At 44.3% G+C, this 17,644-nt stretch overlaps 1 protein-coding gene across 1 annotated transcript in view; it reads right to left on the minus strand.

Moving 5' to 3' along the window:
• Nucleotides 1-17,644, minus strand: part of hmga2 (high mobility group AT-hook 2) — a gene marked incomplete at both ends in the record, with an annotated part of 79,516 nt that overhangs the window by 2,249 nt on the left and 59,623 nt on the right. The window contains one exon of the mRNA XM_083632105.1: nucleotides 13,541-13,573. Coding sequence (XP_083488231.1) covers nucleotides 13,541-13,573 — 33 coding nt within the window. The remainder of the gene's footprint in view (nucleotides 1-13,540; nucleotides 13,574-17,644) is intronic.

The raw sequence follows: 17,644 nt of genomic DNA on the forward strand, positions 1-17,644 counted from the left end.
GGAGGGAGAGAGAGAGTGAGAGAGAGAGAGTGAGAGTGAGAGGGAGGGAGAGAGGGAGAGAGAGAGTGAAGGGGGAGGGAGAGAGAGAGTGAGTGAGAGAGAGGGAGAGAGAGAGTGAGGGGGGGTGAGAGAGAGTGAAGGGGGAGGGAGAGAGAGAGAGAGAGAGAGAGAGAGAGTGAGTGAGTGAGAGAGAGGGAGAGAGAGAGTGAAGGGGGAGGGAGAGAGATAGAGAGTGAGTAAGTGAGTGAGTGAGTGAGAGAGTGAGAGAGAGGGAGAGAGAGAGTGAAGGGGGTGGGAGAGAGAGAGAGAGAGGGAGGGTGAGTGAGTGAGAGAGAGGGAGAGAGAGAGTGAAGGGGGAGAGAGAGAGAGAGAGAGAGAGAGAGAGGGAGAGGGAGTGAGTGAGTGAGAGGGAGAAAGAGAGTGAAGGGGGTGGGAGAGAGAGAGAGAGAGAGGGAGAGTGAGTGAGTGAGTGAGTGAGAGAGAGAGGGAGAGAGAGAGTGAAGGGGGTGGGAGAGAGAGAGAGAGAGAGAGGGAGGGAGGGAGAGGGAGTGAGTGAGTGAGAGAGAGGGAGAGAGAGAGTGAAGGGGGTGGGAGAGAGAGAGAGAGAGAGGGAGGGAGAGTGAGTGAGAGAGAGGGAGAGAGAGAGTGAAGGGGGAGGGAGAGAGAGAGAGAGAGAGAGAGAGAGAGGGAGAGTGAAGGGGTGGGAGAGAGAGATAGAGAGAGAGAGGGAGGGAGAGTGAAGGGGGTGGGCAACAAAAAGAAGCTGTAATCATATTGCCCCCATCCAATCCAAAGGAATGCAGAAGGTATCCATGGGTAGCCTTCACTTTACTCCACCTAGCAAGGGAGTGGGAAGGTGGGTGCTGAGGCTGCTGCAGCACCCCCTGGTGGCAAGAGATGGGATTTTCAAAATTGTTGGATTTGGCTGTCTTGTGTTTATACCACCAACAAAATGCATTAAAAAACATTAAACAACAACTCTAATCTTATTTCATACGCTCTCTCTTCAAAAGTGTTTGATTTTCATCATAATCTGGTTTTCCATAATAATAATAATAAGTTCAGTGTTTATGCCTGTGTTGCTGTCTGTTGTAGTGTAAAATGACTAAAGGGAGAGCAGGTGCTTACATGAAAGTGAGTGAGAAAAGGAGAAGATACTGAATAATGACATCACAACAGTATAATCCTAATGTTAATTTAAAATTAAATATTCTTCTAAATATGGATGAAAGTCCAAAAAACGAGAGATTCCATTCCTTACAGCACTTAATAATAGTTCCAGCGCGGCTGCCACTTAGTGACATTGTGTACATCCGAACTGATCCCTCAAAGCATACTGTATAGGTGTCTCCCATCTTCATAATACCTAAAACTATTCTTTTAAAGCTAGCTGTGTTCACTTGGCACATCAGTGGCTACTCTGATCAGACTACGCAAGTGCACGTTACTGTCGTTGAACTTTTAATGGTGTCAGACAGCAAACAAGCATGTGCTTAATGATCACGCAACGTAAACACTGACAATACTGTAAGATGCTTGGGATAAAGTGCTGCGTCTGCTGTTGTAGTACTCACAAACAATAGCTAATGGCTAAAATATATAGCTACAATACTAACGTGGCTGCATTCATTCGCATTAGCGTCTGCTAACATAGTGCCTGGATGTTATGTCACTACACATCACTGGGCTGGTGGGAAATAGTAGATAAATGATCAATGTCAGCTGATAAGGTTATGTCACTCAGTAACATTGATTCAGGAGTTATCATTGGTTTAGAGTAAATCATAAGCCAAGCCTCCCATTTAGAGTGATTGGATAAGGCTTTGTGCATCTTAGAATGTTTTGGGCTGTGATTAGCTGTGATTGGCTGAGAGGCGGCCCGACAAGCTGTCAATCATCATGACTGTGAGATGGCTTGTTGTCAGAGAGCAGTGAGGTCCGATAAAGATGCTCCCCTGTGACAGCAGCACTGAACACTGATGGAGACATGTGGATTATAACGTTTCACCTTTTGACAGAAAGTACAGGACTGGTGTTTGTATGTCTGACTCTGGACCTGAGAGTCCCTGGCTTCCAGCTAGGCCTGCACAATATATATCGTTTCAGCATGGTTATCGCAATGTGCGCATGTGCAATAGTCACATCGCAGGACGTGCAATGTCAAGTAATGCCGCCTACAGACTGTGAGACTTTAGCAATCGTATACGTTTATTGCAGGCCACACTGTGCGACATGGGTCTAATAAACGTTGGTACGACATCAGGTTTGATGTGTGCAGAGCAGACTGTAAGATGATGACAGGATCGCAGGTGAGACGCACGTCAATACCGGTGTTATGCCGAGTTTTGCACCCCCACCTCACGGGAGCATATTGTAATTTGTACGGAAACGTAACTGTTTAAAAATGATATAATTGTCTGGGTAGACATGACCTCCAAGCCAGGGGGTCTGCCCTGGCTCATGGAGACCAACTTTAATGCATTAGATCCAGTGTTGGGCAAGTTACTTTCAAAATGTAATATACTACATATTACTGGTTACTTTCATTTGAAAGTAATAAGTTACTTTACAATATTACTTTCTGTGTAGAGTAACTCATTACTTATTACACTACTTTTGCATTACTTTTACCAAAACAACAGCAGCAGCAGAATGACATCGCCACCCCGGAACCATCCCCAAAAATAATTTCAACCGCCTTGAAGTCAGTGTAAACAATCCAAAATTCTTTCCCTTTGTTATTGTCATCTATAGTGGTTATTTGCATAAAAACACACAGTTTGATTAGGAAATTATTGTTATTGTTTGTTATTGTATTGTCTTTTTTAAATATGTGTTTTGATTTAATAAAATGTAACTCAATTTGTAACTTGAGTTACTTGACAAAGTAACTGGTATAATATTACTGAAATCCTATAAGTAATAAGTTATATTACTGAGTTACTGCTAAAAGTAATATATTACATGTAATATGTTACTTTTGTAATGAGCCCCAACACTGATTAGATCCGCGTGGAGGTGACTTCCATGCTTGGGGCTCTCTTCTGGCTCATGGAAGCCGATTTTGGTGCTTAAAATCCGGGTACAGGTGACATCGAGACCTGGGGGTCTCTCCTGGCTTTATGGAGGGGGGTGCAAGTCTTGGCGGTTTGTACCTGCCGATATTTGCATCCCTGTTTTTAAGTTAAAACAGCCCCAAAATATGGTGGGAGGGCATTGCTGGGCGGGGGTGCAAAACTCGGCATAACATCTGTCATCAGCGCACACCCAACTACACAGCCTGCATCATCCATCTACGCTGCTAGGTAGCGATAAACGATACAGCTAAGCACAAATCGAGACCCTGCAATAGTGGCATTTATGTGTATGGAAAAATATATAATATATTATATCTTACTACTAGATCTGTCTGTCTATTTGTCCAGAGTTCCAAGAAGCCTTTTTTTTTTTTTGCCAAAACACTTTTCAGGGTTCTGTACCCTGTACTACGAAGCTGTCTTAACAGACCCGCGATCTGTCACTTTGATCTGGTTTGACTGAACAGGATCAAAGCTATCTAGTTTAACGATACTACGACGCTGGTTTTCTACTCGATAACTGAAGCTGGCTTTATCTGGGATCTGCCTGTGCACGCGCACGTTTTTCGCTCGTGCACAGGCGCGCGTCCACGCGAAAGAGGTGCGCTAGCCAATCACATTATGAACAGCTGAGTTGATCCACGCCCACACCCATTTCCTCATTCAATGAAAGCGCAGTGGGATCAGAGATTTTTGCGGATATTTAATGTAGCCTATGGCAGAATGAAAATCCGCGTTGGATATAGTCTGCGGAAGGACTGTCTAAAGCTGCCGCTTGTATTCACATCAGTCATTTGATTTACTTTGATCAGCGATTTCTGTCTCCTACAACAGCTTTGTGCGAGTGTAAATGTACATTAAATGTGTAATCTCAGTCTATAAATTTCCACAATCTGTAAGCCTATTTAGACCATAGATTTAGAAAGCATGCTCAATGAATAATGATCTCTATCACTCATTATGTGTGTGTGGTTGCACTGATCGAATAATTCATATATAGGCTATAATAATGATATCCTAATATAAAAGAGAAAACTGCTGGACTGAATTGAGATGATGCGGGCATACTTTTCATTGATAAAAACTAGCCTATTTTTGCTCATATATTGGCATACAGCCTACAGGACACAGTTCCAGCTGAAACATGCAAGAAGCCTGCATATTTAGTATTGGGGCTATCCCATATTTATCCCATATCTATATTATATGTATAGGCTTTTCTGGCATGTAGGAGAATATCACCCTCACTCATGATATGCGCTGCGGTGATTAATAGTGATCATATTTCTCCACGCATCGTTGAGCTGTTAAGACATAAAGTGGTAAGTAGGCTTAATTTAATTATGTAACCTACAGAGCCACAAATGTTTTTCTTGTTCTATTCTCAGTTGACTGCAATCTATTTTTCATATGGTGATCTTATATGAATGGTGAGTGACTCCAGAGAGCCGATTATATGGGTCTGTCATGGATTTTGATCTTATCCTCTGAAGCTAACCTGGTCGGGACCAGGTTAGCTTTGCAGCATGAGTTGCCATGGTGATTAGAAGTTAACTTGCTTTGTAGTACGGCTAAACCAGGGTTAAACCTGAAGTTACCTCGCTAAACCACTAATCTTGCTTTGTAGTACAGGCTACTGGAATGAATCTGTTACAAACACTAACACAGAAAAAAAAGAAAAAAGAAAAAAAACCTGTCCACAGGGGGCACTACAGCGATATTTTATGTATACTATATAATATAATTTTGCGAGAGGGCTTGACGTAACTATTATTAACCATTAATTATTTATTATCAGCACCTACTAGTATTAGCGTCAACTGATAGGGACGATCATGCACCATTTCTATTGGTTGTTTTGCCACCCTAAATTTCTATTTAGGGTGGCAAAAGGGTGTTTTTGTAGCCAAGCAAATTAATATATACATCTCAGACGAATCCAGGTATGTTGTTGTTTCTACTTGGTTGGTGTGTTAGCAGCCTGTCCAAGCTAAAAAACAATCCAAATATAGCTGAATCGCTTGGTTTAAGTAAAACAATTTTTCATAAGCATTTTATGAAATGTCTATGGAAAAATGACGGATGAAATCCCTTGGTGCGTATGCCTAAACTGGAAGAGGGCGAGACTTTGGCACTCTATAGTCATTTGAAGCGCCTGCTGCAGGTTCATTGTGCATGGCATTGTGCGTGCCTACCCTCCCCTGCTCTTTGAAGTCAATAAGAAAGAGGAAGGGAAAAGCGCTAGGCTAACTAGCGGCAGGGCAAGCCTCATTAGGATCTTGTGCTATGCGGAGGGGTCAGGTTTGTAGCTTCCGGGTCGGTCGTGCAGAGCGGCCTGGACTAAAGGGCTTTTTGGTTTTGTCTGTGCGGCTGGTGGGGATGAGATGAACTGGACTAAGGCCATGTTTACAGTGCAACGTTCCCTGCATAAAAGGACAAACTTTTTATTTTTTGCATTTGGGCCTTCCTTCTACATGGCAACGTCGTTCTTGGTGCCTGAAAATGCAAAAAAGTGAAAGCAGGTCCCAACAACAGCGCCCTTACCGTCGCCGTGTGAAGTGGCAGAACGCAATTCAGGTGACGACACAGGGAAGACACCAGGGAAGACAATGAAAGACAATATAGGAGCGTTCAATAAGCCCATCAATCTAGCCTTATGGCACAAGTGAATGGCATTGGCATTCAACAAACATCTGATAATGAGTTGCTAAAAATACATAATGGGCGATAACTGCCCGCTATTAATGTTCACACATATTAATTAATCGTTTACTCATGAATTCAACTCATGGTCAGATGCATTGATTTCCTCAAGTGCCAAGGACTGGAAAGAAAACATGTCTTTTTATAGGGCTTTACTGGGTTTTTATTTTATAAATTATATTTACATTTACATATATATACATTATAGAGTCTATAATTATGTGGTTAAAGTTTAGTCCTAAAGTTGCATCAACCCTGCTAAAAATAGACAGAATACAGGAAGCTCTGGATTTTTCCCTTCAAAATAAAAGCAATAATTTATTACTTGGTAAATAAAAACAGTTGACTCACTACGGGTTAAAATGGACTTTTAATTGTCTGTGTTCTATGTGTTCTGTGTATTTCGGATCACACACAAAAACGTTGAAACATGGATCTACTATATTACTTTATTTAATTGCCATTATTGTGAAGGTTCTAACCAGAAGTTTCCGTTTTATTCTGGCTCACTTGACGCTGCTCAGAGTTGTGGTGCTGACATCTGCGGCTTCAGTCTGCAGGTGAATCGTTAATCACAAACGCTGTGTATAAACGCGGAATCAAAGGTCAGAATGCAACGACAGTTTGCCGTTTTATGCAGAGAGCGTTGTCGTCTAAACATGGCCTAAAGGGTTTTTGGTTTTGTCTGGGCGGCTGGTGGGGCTGAGATGAACTGGCCTAAAGGGTTTTTGGTTTTGTCTGGGCGGCTGGTGGGGCTGAGATGAACTGGACTAAAGGGTTTTTTGGTTTTGTCTGGGCAACTGGTGGGGCTGAGATGAACTGGACTAAAGGGTTTTTGGTTTTGTCCGTGCGGCTGGTGGGGCTGAGATGAACTGGACTAAAGGGTTTTTGGTTTTGTCTGGGCGGCCGGTGGGGCTGAGATGAACTGGACTAAAGGGTTTTTGGTTTTGTCCGTGTGGCTGGTGGGGCTGAGATGAACTGGACTAAAGGGTTTTTGGTTTTGTCTGGGCGGCCGGTGGGGCTGAGATGAACTGGACTAAAGGGTTTTTGGTTTTGTCCGGGCGGCTGGAGGGGCTGAGATGAACGGGACTAAAGGGTTTTTTGGTTTTGTCTGGGCGGCTGGAGGGGCTGAGATGAACGGGACTAAAGGTTTTTTTGGTTTTGTCCGTGCGGCTGGTGGGGCTGAGATGAACTGGACTAAAGGGTTTTTGGTTTTGTCGTGCGGCTGGTGGGGCTGAGATGAACTGGACTAAAGGGTTTTTTGGTTTTGTCTGTGCGGCTGGTGGGGCTGAGATGAACTGGACTAAAGGGTTTTTTGGTTTTGTCCGTGCGGCTGGTGGGGCTGAGATGAACTGGACTAAAGGGTTTTTGGTTTTGTCTGGGCGGCTGGTGGGGCTGAGATGAACGGGACTAAAGTTTTTTTTGGTTTTGTCCGTGTGGCTGGTGGGGCTGAGATGAACTGGACTAAAGGGTTTTTTGGTTTTGTCTGGGCGGCCGGTGGGGCTGAGATGAACGGGACTAAAGGGTTTTTTGGTTTTGTCTGGGCGGCCGGTGGGGCTGAGATGAACGGGACTAAAGGGTTTTTTGGTTTTGTCTGGGCGGCCGGTGGGGCTGAGATGAACGGGACTAAAGGGTTTTTTGGTTTTGTCTGGGCGGCCGGTGGGGCTGAGATGAACTGGACTAAAGGGTTTTTTGGTTTTGTCTGGGCGGCCGGTGGGGCTGAGATGAACTGGACTAAAGGGTTTTTTGGTTTTGTCTGGGCGGCCGGTGGGGCTGAGATGAACGGGACTAAAGGGTTTTTGGTTTTGTCCGTGTGGCTGGTGGGGCTGAGATGAACGGGACTAAAGGTTTTTTTGGTTTTGTCCGGGCGGCCGGTGGGGTTGAGATAAAACAGCCCGTCAAAGTGGGAGTGCTCACTGACATTTTTATGGCTTCCAGCTCGCAGGGCCTCAGAGCCACCTCAGTCTGTTTCCACAGAGCAACAAATCAGAGCTGAGTTATGCATTCACACCCAAAAGTGGTCCGCACCAGCGAGCAGAGAGAGGCCGGCGGATTCCTGCAGTGTGAGGGGGGGGGGGGGGGGGGAGGGTGAGGGGAGGGGCACGCTAAGAACGCTAAAAGGAAGGAGAGGACATCACTCACGTCACAGTCAATTTTAATTTTGCATTGCGGTCAGACTTTAGGGCCAGCTCTATTGAAGTGAATGGGACAGGTATCGTACGTCTCAACTATAAAGCATCAAATCTGCGTCGTTTCACCTTTGATTGAAAAATGCTTCCACCAGATTAAAGAAATCACATGATGTGATGTTGACTGATGTTTTTTTTTATGTAAATGTGCATGTTTGTTTTCCTTATTATTGGTCTCCGAACAGATCATGGCTCTGACTGTCCAGCAGCTGCATAATATAGCTCAAATCAAGGCCCTGTTTGGTACAAATTAGAGCTACATCATAGATGACGGAACGGGGCATCAGTCAATATCACATCATGTGTTTTCTTTAATCTGGTGGAAGCATTTTTCAATAAAATGTGAAACGACACAGATAAATATGATAGTTTATAGTGGAACTTACCCTGTCCGCCCCCTTCACTTCAATAGAACCGGACACACTGCAATGCAAAATTCAAACACTGTGACGTGAGTGATGTCTTATCCTTCTTTTTAGGCTCCTTGGGGCGCGCTCCGGACTCCTGTGCCATGTTTTACTCACTCATTACCTTTCTGCTTTCATTCTCCCTCTGATCTAAGGGGTCAACACACAACAACACCTAATTATCTGCTAGATGTTAACAGCCATGCAGTCCAGTTCCATGCAGGTCTGCACAGCAGTTTACTTGGGAATTTCTCACCGAGAGGGCTAGAAATAACTCATGGCTTTTCTCGCCTCTTTGATGAAATGTAAAGCAAAAAAGCGACTGTAAGCTTCTGTAAAAACCAAAGAGCGGCTCTCATGTTGTTGGATTTATAGCTCCCATCTGGCCCCAAACTTTACGAGCTAAACCCCAGCATTACTGTGAGCTTTTGCTACGGGAAGAGTTACTGTTGCAGTGGCGATACGGACGTTCACAGCCTCCGTAAAAGATAAGGGTGGGGGTTAAATCGATACAGCATAGTATCACGATATTTTGTGTGCCAATATATCGTATCGCACGAATGCTAATACTATAATATTTTATTATATAAATTGTCAGGTGCATGCAACATTTATGACAGGTTTTGATGACAGTGTTGGTCCGTCTGTCTGCTTGACAATCCCATTTTGCTGCAATAAAAATGATTGAAGTGAGATGAACAGGCTGGAAACTTTAGCTTACTAGGCTTAGCTAGCTTACTCGCTAGCTCGGCCGCTGCATGGCCTCGCCTGTCCTGCAGCTCGACGAGCTGGCCCTGCAGCTCGCATTCGCAGCTCGGCCGCTGCGGGGCCTTGCCCGCAGCTTGGCTGCTGGGTTGCCTTTGGTCAATGATGATGTCATCAGTGACATCAACACTGAACTATAACCTTTCATCAGTGACATCATCACTGAACTATAGCCTTGTGTGTGTGAGTGAATTTATGACATCACTGATGATGTCACAATGCCTATGTATGACATCACTGATGATGACATCCGTCACTGATGATGTCATCAGTGACATCACTGAACTATAACCTTATGTGTGAGTAATGCACTGATGATGTCATATATGACATCACAGTGGGACAGACAGAGAAACAGAGATGCATGTCCAAATTACACGAAATGCAGTACTGCACTCTGTCGGGTTCCCAGCAGCGCACTCCCCAAATTTGAAGTAGATCGGATGAACGGTTCTTGAGATAATTTTTTTGTTGTTGTTGCCAGTAGGTGGCGCTATGCCGAATTGCACGAAAACAGGGCACTGCACTCCGTCAGGCCCCCCTTAGCGCACTCCTAAAGTGTGAAGTCGATCCGACCAACGGTTCTTGAGATATGCAAAGGACAGATAGAGAGAGAGAGAGAGAGAGAGAGAGATAGAGAGACAGACAGACACTGCCGACTAGTGCATTGTTTGGAGACTGGTAGAAAGTTAAATACTTCTGCATTTTCTTTTAAAAATCACCTGCCAAATCCCACTTTAACACCTGTGCAGGCAAATATTTCAGATGATTAAAGGGATATCGGTTTGTTTGAAGTGGGGTCCTATCAGCTAGTTCCATACACTAACTGAAATAGGTACAGTGTTCTGGACGCTGAGCACACCGTGTATCAAGACCCAGCACTCTGAAGCAACAGCCTGCAACAGCCTGCTAAACGCCTGCACGTTTAGCGGAGGAATACGGTAGTTGTACGGTTGGGAGGAAAGTGTGCCGAATGAGAGGGCTGTTTGACGGTAAAGTAAAGCGCTGAAAATTGTCAAAATAGAGCGTACATGTACACTGATATTGATTTGTTTAGGTGGGCGTTGTTTTAGGTGGCTAAATTACGTTTTAGTTCTTGGCCCCCTGAACTAGAGAGACAGAGCTGTGAAAGCTGTTGCTTCAGAGTGCTGGGTCTCGATACACGGTGTGCTCAGCGTCCAGAACACTGTACCTATTTCAGTTAGTGTATCGAACTAGCTGATAGGACCCCACTTCAAACAAACCAAACTATCCCTTTAAGGGGGAGGAAATGTTGGCAATCTGGCTTTTGGGTATTTTACCGAAAGGTTTTGTATGTGGATGGATTATTAATTTGCCGTATGCCCAAGTTCACAATACACGCACGCACGCACGCCTGCACGCAGGCACGCACACTAGGGCTGCACGATTTATCGTATTTTCATCGTCATCTCGATATGAAAATGCGCGATGAACACCTCGCAAAAGTCACGTGTTATCGCAATTATTATTATTATTATTATTATTTTTTTTTTTTACAGTGCACCTGAACGCAACATGCAAGATACCGGTTGAATAAGTGTCCAAATGCTCATGTCATTCTGGCCAATACTCCACTTCTGTTATAACATTTCAGTCTGGAATATGGAATATCTTTCAATAATCATTATGACTAAAAGGCTAAAAGTAATCTCATGTGTAAGAAATGACTGTTCTACATTGAAGTAAAAATGTAAATAATTAACTTGTTGGTTTTGGATTTTTTTTTAGCTTCAAGAGTGCATTTTTGTTCGTATGACACTCAACACAGGCTTTGAGAATCCCATGCCACTTACTGATACGTATGCTTAAATTAACACACTCATATTGCAAAATGAATTTAGGCCCTCACTGTAATACTTCAGAAGTTGAATTTGAAGTTCAGCATCAATACATTTGTCATTTTTTGTCTTAGATTTACCTTTGTGTGTTATTGCAATATAAAACTTGATAATTGAGAATCGATTCTAGATTCTGGAATCGAGAATCGTTGGAATCGAGAATCGATTCTGGAATCGGATCGTGACCCCAGGAATCGGAATCGGATCACACACACACACATTCATATGGAAATACATCAGGGGTCCCCAATTACTTTTCACCAAGGGCCACATTTTGCTGAAGGCCGAGGGCTGGGGGCCGAACAGAAACATTTGGGGGCATTTGAAGCCAGATTTAGAGGAATAACTCATTTTAAATTGACAGTTGTGATGTCATTATTCAGTCTTAATCACCAATATTTGATCCTTTTCTCACTCACTCCTACGTCACCACCTGCTCTCCCTGCAGGGCTTGAAATTAACTTTTTTGACCACCTGCCAATATGGCTGCTAGATTTTAAAGTTCCCAGCCAATTAGAATTTCCACGAGCCAACATGTTTTTCTTGAAATAAACCAGAATATGAGTGGGTTAATTTAAGCATAAGTATCAGTAAGTGGCCCGGGATTCTCAAAGCCTGTGTTAAGGGTCACACAAGAACAAAAATGCACTCTTGAAGCTAAATAAATCCAAAACCAACGAGTTAATTATTGTAATTTTTACTTTAAACTTCCTCAATGTAGAACAGTAATTTCTTACACATGAGATTACTTTTAGGCTTTTAGTCATAAAGATTATTGAAAGATATTCCATATTCCAGACTGAAATGTTATAACAGAAGTAGAGCATTGGCCAGAATGACATAAACATTTTGGACACTTATTCAGTGCTGAACAGTAATTTCTTACATTACATTTAGCCTGATTTCATCAAGATTTTTGAAAAAAATTCCAGAATCGAGACTGAAATGTTACAACAGAAGTTGACTATTAGAATGACTTGAACATGAACAATTGGACACCAGTGTTTGTTTAGAGGGGGAGGGGCTCATAGCCAGGTCAATACTGAGAGCAGCGCATATCTTGCATGTTGCGTTCAGGTGCACTGTAAATTAATAATATTGTTATTATTATTTTTGCAATTCCAGCGCGGGCCACACAGGGGAACCCTGACATAAATCATGGCTGTGTGACCATTAGTTGATATAACCAAGTAAATGTTTTCCATCTTCTAATGAAAGCATGAAATGTGGCCAACATTAACTGATGCTAAATAACAATAACACCATTACAATTCAATACTAATCCATTCTTAAAATATTCCATTCTCTTCTGGTGGTTTTTGGTGTTCAGGAATCCAATTAACTCACACCTAAATACACCTAATTAGCAGGTTATTTTTTCAACAGTTCAAAGTGAAATGCTTGAGAATTGGATGGAGACACAGCTAGCGTTTCCTCTCCTCCCATACAAACTGCATCTATCACTGCACCCCTCTCTCTTTCTTTCTTTCTTTCTCTCTCCCTCTCTCTCTCACACTCACACTCAGAATCAGAAGAACTTTATTGATCCGCGAAGGGAAATTGAGTCATGCTACAGTTGATCACACTCAGGTATGGAAAATGTATAGAGACATTCCAAGAGGTATAGGAATAGACCATAAACAATAAAATAGAAGTTAGGTAGCCTATATACAATAAAGCGTCACAAATACATGTATGTGCCTTCTCCTACAATCCTTATCAAGTAGCATTGAGTAAAAAGTGAAATATGTCAGGTTCATAATATGATATTATATAATAATAGTTATAATAATAAAGAGTAAGGTGCATTAGGTTCAGTCAGTAAAGTGAACATCCATAACAGTGTGGATTATTTGATTATTGCACAAATTGCAGTATTTTAGCAGTTATTGCACGTTGAGTTTGATCTTATTATCAGACATACATGATCAAAAGTGGGGTTTTGATTTGTAGACAGGTGGAGTGAGTCCAAGGCTATGTTATTATTATTGACTGTCTGACGCTCTGAGGGAGGAGTTAAAGAGTTTGATGGCCACAGGCAGGAATGACTTCCTGAGGCGCTCTGTGGTGCATCTGGGTGGAATCAGTCTTGCACTGAAAGTGCTCCTGTGCTTGACTAGCTCGTCATGGAGTGGGTGGGAGACGTTGTCCAGGATGGAACTATCTCTCTCTCTCTCTCTCTCTCTCTCTCTCTCTCTCTCTCTCTCTCTCTCTCTCATTCTCTGTCTGTCTGTCTGTCTCTCACTCTGTCTCTGTCTCTCTATCCCTCTCTCACAAACTCTCTCTTTCTCTCTCTCTCTCATTCTCTGTCTGTCTGTCTGTCTCTCACTCTGTCTCTGTCTCTCTATCCCTCTCTCACAAACTCTCTCTCTCTCTCTCTCTCTCTCTCATTCTCTGTCTGTCTGTCTGTCTCTCACTCTGTCTCTGTCTCTCTATCCCTCTCTCTCTCTCTGATGGATGGTGTAGGATGGTGATACAGAGCAAGATTGTACTGACTGTGTGTGTGTGTGTGTGTGTGTGTGTGTGTGTAGATCTCCTACCTGAGCAGGCTTTTTCTGGACGACTTGCTGTGGCTGCAAGAGAGGAGAGGAGAAAGGTTAGGATGTAATCAAGTTAGTTCAGTTAAGTTAAGGGGATACGCCAACATTTTGGGAGTTTAGGCCTTTTTTCTCATATTGTCTATATCAAAACTGGAATGGACATGGTTTTATTTTCAATCTGCGTGCCCTACAAAGAGCGTTGCAGCCATCGCTGCTACTTAGCTAGTGCTACAATGCTAGTGACCGGTCAAAATAAGGCAGGATGTCTGGTCAAAATAAGGCAGGAAGGATGTCTGGTCAAAATAAGGCCGGATGTCTGGTCTCGCTGTCTGGCGTGATGGTAGATAGAATTGACACTGGTCTGTCAATTTTATCATTTCACACGTACCATTTCGCCTTTTTCGCCTTCAAATTAAAAGTGTAAAAACAATGAAACGTTCGCCTGTGAAGCCTCGACCTGTTTGGATTATAATAACGTTAGAGAAAACAGCCATCAGCCATGTAGTTTTATACTAATTTATTACCAAATGCTTTGGGAAACAACTTCATCAAGCTTGGTCAGAAAAGGTCTGTCTTTTCAATGGAAACAGCACCAGTTGCGACGCTACCTTCAAGAATGGGGACGTCTGAAACAAGTTATTTTTAAATCACCTATATTACAATGAGATACCTAATTAAACAATCATCTAGTTAGGTAACTACATGATATTAAGCTTCCTTGCATTACAGACACAACCAGGATTTCTGGTCAAAATAAGGCAGGGTGTCTGGTCAAAATAGGGCGGCGGGATATCCGCTCATTTCCCCCAACACCTGCTTCGGTTATGTTTTGTGATTGGTCGAATACCATCGAACTTCCTTCCGGTCTGATGCGTTTTTTTCTTTGGAAGATGGCAACTTCCTCTGTCCAAATGTTAACGGGCTGAAGTATAGACTCTGTCACTGCAGCATTGGAAGACTGTAGAAGACATAGACTGGCTTGAGGGACTAGGGCCATAAAACTGGTCAAATGTCTACTGACAAATAGATCCAATGAAGCATGAATGCCAAACAATCTAAAATATATGTAATATTAGCACAAAATATCGACTATCGACAGCTTCCATTCCATCCAAAAACATCAGCAATGGTTGAACACTAGCTAATTCACATAAGTGAGCGTGTGTGTGTGTGTGTGTGTGTGTGTGTGTGTGTGTGTGTGTGTGTGTGTGTTTTTTTTTGGGGGGGGGGGGGGTTGTGAACAAAGCTTAGATTATGCGTCTTGACATTAGAACACAACCACACAGGAAGCAGCAGCAGACCCAGACAGCTGAGGACTCTAAATGCTGCTGAGAATGAAAAAGAAGAAGAAAATAAAGAGTCCTGGGTAAAGGGCGTTATTTAGCCACCTTCTTGACAAGCTAGCATGGCATGGCTGGATGCCTTATCTATTCTTCTAGTTTCATATGATAGCAGGAACTTCACTCTGGCTCTGAGTCCACTACAGCCTCTGAGAGACAGTCAACTTATGGACAATCGGACCAAACAAAACACCATCATGTCACCTAACTCATCGCGGGCCACCCGAAACGTTCCAGAGAGCTGCAATTGGGCCACACTTTGGGCCACACCTGGTCTAAATGCTGTTTCAGAGGCTTTTTCACTTTTCCCCTTTTCACTGAATACTTGTTTATTGAATATTGGCACAAAGTATTCAGCAGCTTCAATTTCACAATATCTTTATCGACCTTAAAAATCCCATATCAGTCCGGCCCTGATCAAAACATGATTTTGATGCTGAATTTACGTACATCTATCCAACCATCCATCCATCCATCCATCTATCTATCTATCTATCTATCTATCTATCTATCTATCTATCTATCTATCTATCTATCTATCTATGTATCTATCTATCTATCTATCTATCTATCTATCTATCTATCTATCTATCTATCTATCTATCTATCTATCTATCTAAATAGATATACAGTATATATATATATATATTATAATATATATATATATAAAAATTTGATTAGGTGATTGCCCTAATTGTCATCAGTGATGTCATCCGTGATGATGTCATCAGTGATGCCATAGAGCAGGCGAGGCCGCAAGCCTGGGAATCGAGTGCGCATACTGCGCAAGATGCCAAGTGATTTAAGTCTTAAATCCTGTACGTACGCCAAAGCATCGGCAATCTATAAGACAATGTCAGAACAATTGCTTGTTCGAAGATGAAATTCACATGATACATTTGACTGTAACCCACGATCCAAGTCATCACATAAAACACTATGTAGTCACAGTATATCATGGGCAGTCTGAAAGTCATAATCTACCTTTGCAGCGCATCTGGGACAAAGCATTCCAAAATAACCATCATTGAAACCCAATCCCTTTAAGTACAGAAGCCCCTCTCGCTATGTAGAAGTCTCCCCCCCCACCGCTCCCACCCTAACCTAACCCCCTCTCCCACCCTAACCTAACCCCCTCTCCCACCCTAACCTAACCCCCTAACCTAAACCCTCTCCCACCCTAACCTAAACCCCTCTCCCACCCTAACCTAAACCCTCTCCCACCCTACCCTAAACCCCTCTCCCACCCTAACCTAACCCCCTAACCTAAACCCTCTCCCACCCTACCCTAAACCCTCTCCCACCCTACCCTAAACCCCTCTCCCACCCTAACCTAAACCCCTCTCCCACCCTAACCTAAACCCCTCTCCCACCCTAACCTAAACCCCTCTCCCACCCTAACCTAAACCCTCTCCCACCCTACCCCAAACCCCTCTCCCACCCTAACCTAAACCCTCTCCCACCCTACCCCAAACCCCTCTCCCACCCTAACCTAAACCCTCTCCCACCCTAACCTAAACCCTCTCCCACCCTAACCTAAACCCCTCTCCCACCCTAACCCAACCCCTCTCCCACCCTAACCCAAACCCCTCTCCCACCCTACCCTAAACCCCTCTCCCACCCTAACCTAAACCCTCTCCCACCCTAACCCAAACCCCTCTCCCACCCTACCCTAAACCCCTCTCCCACCCTAACCTAAACCCCTCTCCCACCCTAACCTAAACCCCTCTCCCACCCTACCCTAAACCCCTCTCCCACCCTAACCTAAAACCCTCTCCCACCCTAACCCAAACCCCTCTCCCACCCTACCCCAAACCCCTCTCCCACCCTAACCTAAACCCTCTCCCACCCTAACCTAAACCCTCTCCCACCCTAACCTAAACCCCTCTCCCACCCTAACCCAACCCCTCTCCCACCCTAACCCAAACCCCTCTCCCACCCTACCCTAAACCCCTCTCCCACCCTAACCTAAACCCTCTCCCACCCTACCCCAAACCCCTCTCCCACCCTAACCTAAACCCTCTCCCACCCTACCCCAAACCCCTCTCCCACCCTAACCTAAACCCTCTCCCACCCTAACCTAAACCCTCTCCCACCCTAACCTAAACCCCTCTCCCACCCTAACCCAACCCCTCTCCCACCCTAACCCAAACCCCTCTCCCACCCTAACCTAAACCCCTCTCCCACCCTAACCTAAACCCCTCTCCCACCCTAACCTAAACCCCTCTCCCACCCTAACCTAAACCCTCTCCCACCCTACCCCAAACCCCTCTCCCACCCTAACCTAAACCCTCTCCCACCCTACCCCAAACCCCTCTCCCACCCTAACCTAAACCCTCTCCCACCCTAACCTAAACCCCTCTCCCACCCTAACCCAACCCCTCTCCCACCCTACCCCAAACCCCTCTCCCACCCTAACCTAAACCCTCTCCCACCCTAACCTAAACCCTCTCCCACCCTAACCTAAACCCCTCTCCCACCCTAACCCAACCCCTCTCCCACCCTAACCCAAACCCCTCTCCCACCCTAACCTAAACCCCTCTCCCACCCTAACCTAAACCCCTCTCCCACCCTAACCTAAACCCTCTCCCACCCTAACCTAAACCCTCTCCCACCCTAACCTAAACCCCTCTCCCACCCTAACCTAAACCCTCTCCCACCCTAACCTAAACCCCTCTCCCACCCTAACCCAACCCCTCTCCCACCCTAACCCAAACCCCTCTCCCACCCTAACCTAAACCCCTCTCCCACCCTAACCTAAACC

This window comes from Poromitra crassiceps, assembly GCF_964638095.1.
Source record: "Poromitra crassiceps genome assembly, chromosome: 2".
Lineage (NCBI taxonomy): Eukaryota > Metazoa > Chordata > Actinopteri > Beryciformes > Melamphaidae > Poromitra > Poromitra crassiceps.